The 2,521-nt window shown below is 35.1% G+C and overlaps 1 protein-coding gene across 1 annotated transcript in view; it reads right to left on the bottom strand.

Moving 5' to 3' along the window:
- The window catches only part of LOC130051747 (tubulin polyglutamylase TTLL11-like), a 23,357-nt gene extending 21,161 nt beyond the window's left edge, over positions 1-2,196 (bottom strand). Inside the window, exon 1 of the mRNA XM_056154330.1 lies at positions 1,411-2,196. Within this exon, the coding sequence (XP_056010305.1) occupies positions 1,411-1,554 (144 nt within the window). The 5' untranslated portion in view covers positions 1,555-2,196. The remainder of the gene's footprint in view (positions 1-1,410) is intronic.
- Positions 2,197-2,521: the final 325 nt, after the last annotated feature.

The raw sequence follows: 2,521 nt of genomic DNA, 5'->3' as shown, positions 1-2,521 counted from the left end.
AATTCCACCTAGGAAAATGCAAATGTATGCACACTGGCAATAATACAGACAAATTTGCATATACTATGACAGACAGCAATAAAAGATTAGAGAGAAGTTATGGAAGAAAAAGACATATGTGTATGGATAGCTAATGAGATTAAACCATCTATACAATGCATCAAAGCAGTACAGAAGGCAACTAATATAATGAGATCAATTAAAAAAACGTTCAGCGAAATTGATATGCCAAGTTTTAGGATCCTCTATAGACATACATACAGCCACACTTAGAGTATTGTGTATAAGCATGGTCACCATACTATTGTAGCAGTGTGAAAATTTTGTAAATAACTTTTAAATTTTATGATTAAAAAGAATTGAATTTGCAATTGAAAAGATTGTATAATAAAGTTCTACTAAAATCGTACGCCAAAACAATGGCAATCAGCTTTGATTTTATTTAATTTCCAATTTGATGTAATTAATTTTTTCCCACCAAAAGTTTGGTGAGCATTTGGCACCTTTTATAGTCATGTGAATTTAGACCAGGGTTGGATTTTTTCATATTGTCCAGTGGGTTTGAAGTGTTCAGACGTTTGAGTTTTAGTTATAGTTGGAGCTATTTCGCCATCAGGTTGCACCAAAGAAGCTTTGATTTATAGTAAGATTACAGATTTGAATTTGATAAATATCAAGCCTAAAGTCCATAACTTTGGGCATTTCAATTTATACTATTTATTATGCAATTAACTGTGCAAGTTAATGGACTTACATGGATGAAATATAAACACGAACTTTTAACAAGGATTTACGCTGTAACAGTTGTTGTTTTTCTATCAACGCATCGTGAGTTACACTATAAGAAAGACATGAATCATCTTGAGAGAATACAGAGAAGAACAACCAAAATGGTGAGTGGCTAGATAAAGATTTAAGCTTAATGAAGAATGGCTGAAGCCCCAGACACTTGAAAGTTGACTTAATAGAATTGAACAAGGAGAATCATAATGGACTCTAATGTATTCGTTACATTTACCAGTACTGATTCATTAAGAGGAAACATGGTTACACCATGAAGTTGTTAAAAGACAGATCTAGAATCCTACTCCATCAAAAATTCTTTAGTGAACGTGTGGTTAACCAGAAATAGACTACCACAAGTAGTGATCGATGTGAGGACCACCCTGGAATTGAAGACCAGACTAGACATGGACGAATATTAGAATTACCTGCAATGCCAAATAACCCTTAATTAAGTATAAGTGCTGGACCTGTGATAAAACTATAACAGAATAGGTATTGTGCTGGACCAGTGTGCATGGACTGCAATATATGGCTCAGAAAGTAATTAAAATTTTGGTTTATATTCAGCATCAAATATATGTATATACATATTTCTTTTAATTAATTTCTTGCAAAAATCATTACCTCAATCAATCCTAGCTCTTTCACGCACATTTTAACAACATCAGCATTCGACCTGGCTTTTGAAGTGTCAATGGTCACAGCATGTTTTGATATGTGCCTTTTCATAAATCTACTTCGTTCTCTTCTTGGGCTGGAATGACTCATTTTGCAAACTTTAGCGATTTTCAAAATCACAATGTCATTTAATATTATGAAAAGTACAGGCCTTATAACTTAATAAACTATGACTTCTTGTACACGTAAAAACGCAATATTTGCGCTCTAATTCTTATAAAATAGTCATTTAGTATGCATATCCTTATACACGTAGATAGTGAAGCGATTCAGAATATTGTCAAACAAAACTGCGCTTTATCTAAGTCATTTTTCGAAAAACTTTTCCCGAACTTAATCTTCCGCCATTAAGACGCTTCTGCATGACAACGACCACACTTCTTCATTCGGCTCACCTCGGACGCGTTCGAGGTCGCCGTTCCCGTTGTTCTTAGGGTCGCGAACGACGAGAACATGTGCTCACGAACGTGTTCTTTGTTCTTCGACCACACTACTTACAGAGGTGGTGTGAGTTTTTGCACCTCGAACTCGTACTCGGCGTTTGGGATCGACAGGAATTTGTACTCGTACCAAGAACGGCAATCTCGAACGCACTCCCTGTGACAGTTTGAGGGAGATAACTTCTAAACTAAGAAAATCAAAATGGGTGGATCACATGGGAGTGGACAGTAGTACATAATTTATTTTATATCGTTTAACGTCCCTCTCGAGAATATTTCACTCATATGGAGACGTCACTATTGCTGGTGAAGGGCTGCAAAATTTAGGCCTATGCTCAGGTCTAAAATGTATTTTTCTATTTGGAGCTATGGGTACCTTTTGTTAAATATGGCACGCCAAATTCACAAAAATGAGCTAAACATAGTTTCACAGTTGATAAACTAGGTTTATCGACTGTAGACTATAGTTTACGGACCGTAAACTATAGTTAACGACGTTAATCTATATTTCACATCAGTAAACCATAGTTAACAGATAATCTATGTTTCACAAGCGTAAACTATAATTAACAATGAAAACAATCATTAGCGATTGCAAAACATAGTTTATCTGATAA

Source organism: Ostrea edulis, chromosome 2 (assembly GCF_947568905.1).
Source record: "Ostrea edulis chromosome 2, xbOstEdul1.1, whole genome shotgun sequence".
NCBI lineage: Eukaryota > Metazoa > Mollusca > Bivalvia > Ostreida > Ostreidae > Ostrea > Ostrea edulis.
The sequence above is the reverse complement of the archived record's forward strand: the minus strand, read 5'-3'. Positions and strand labels throughout refer to the sequence as shown.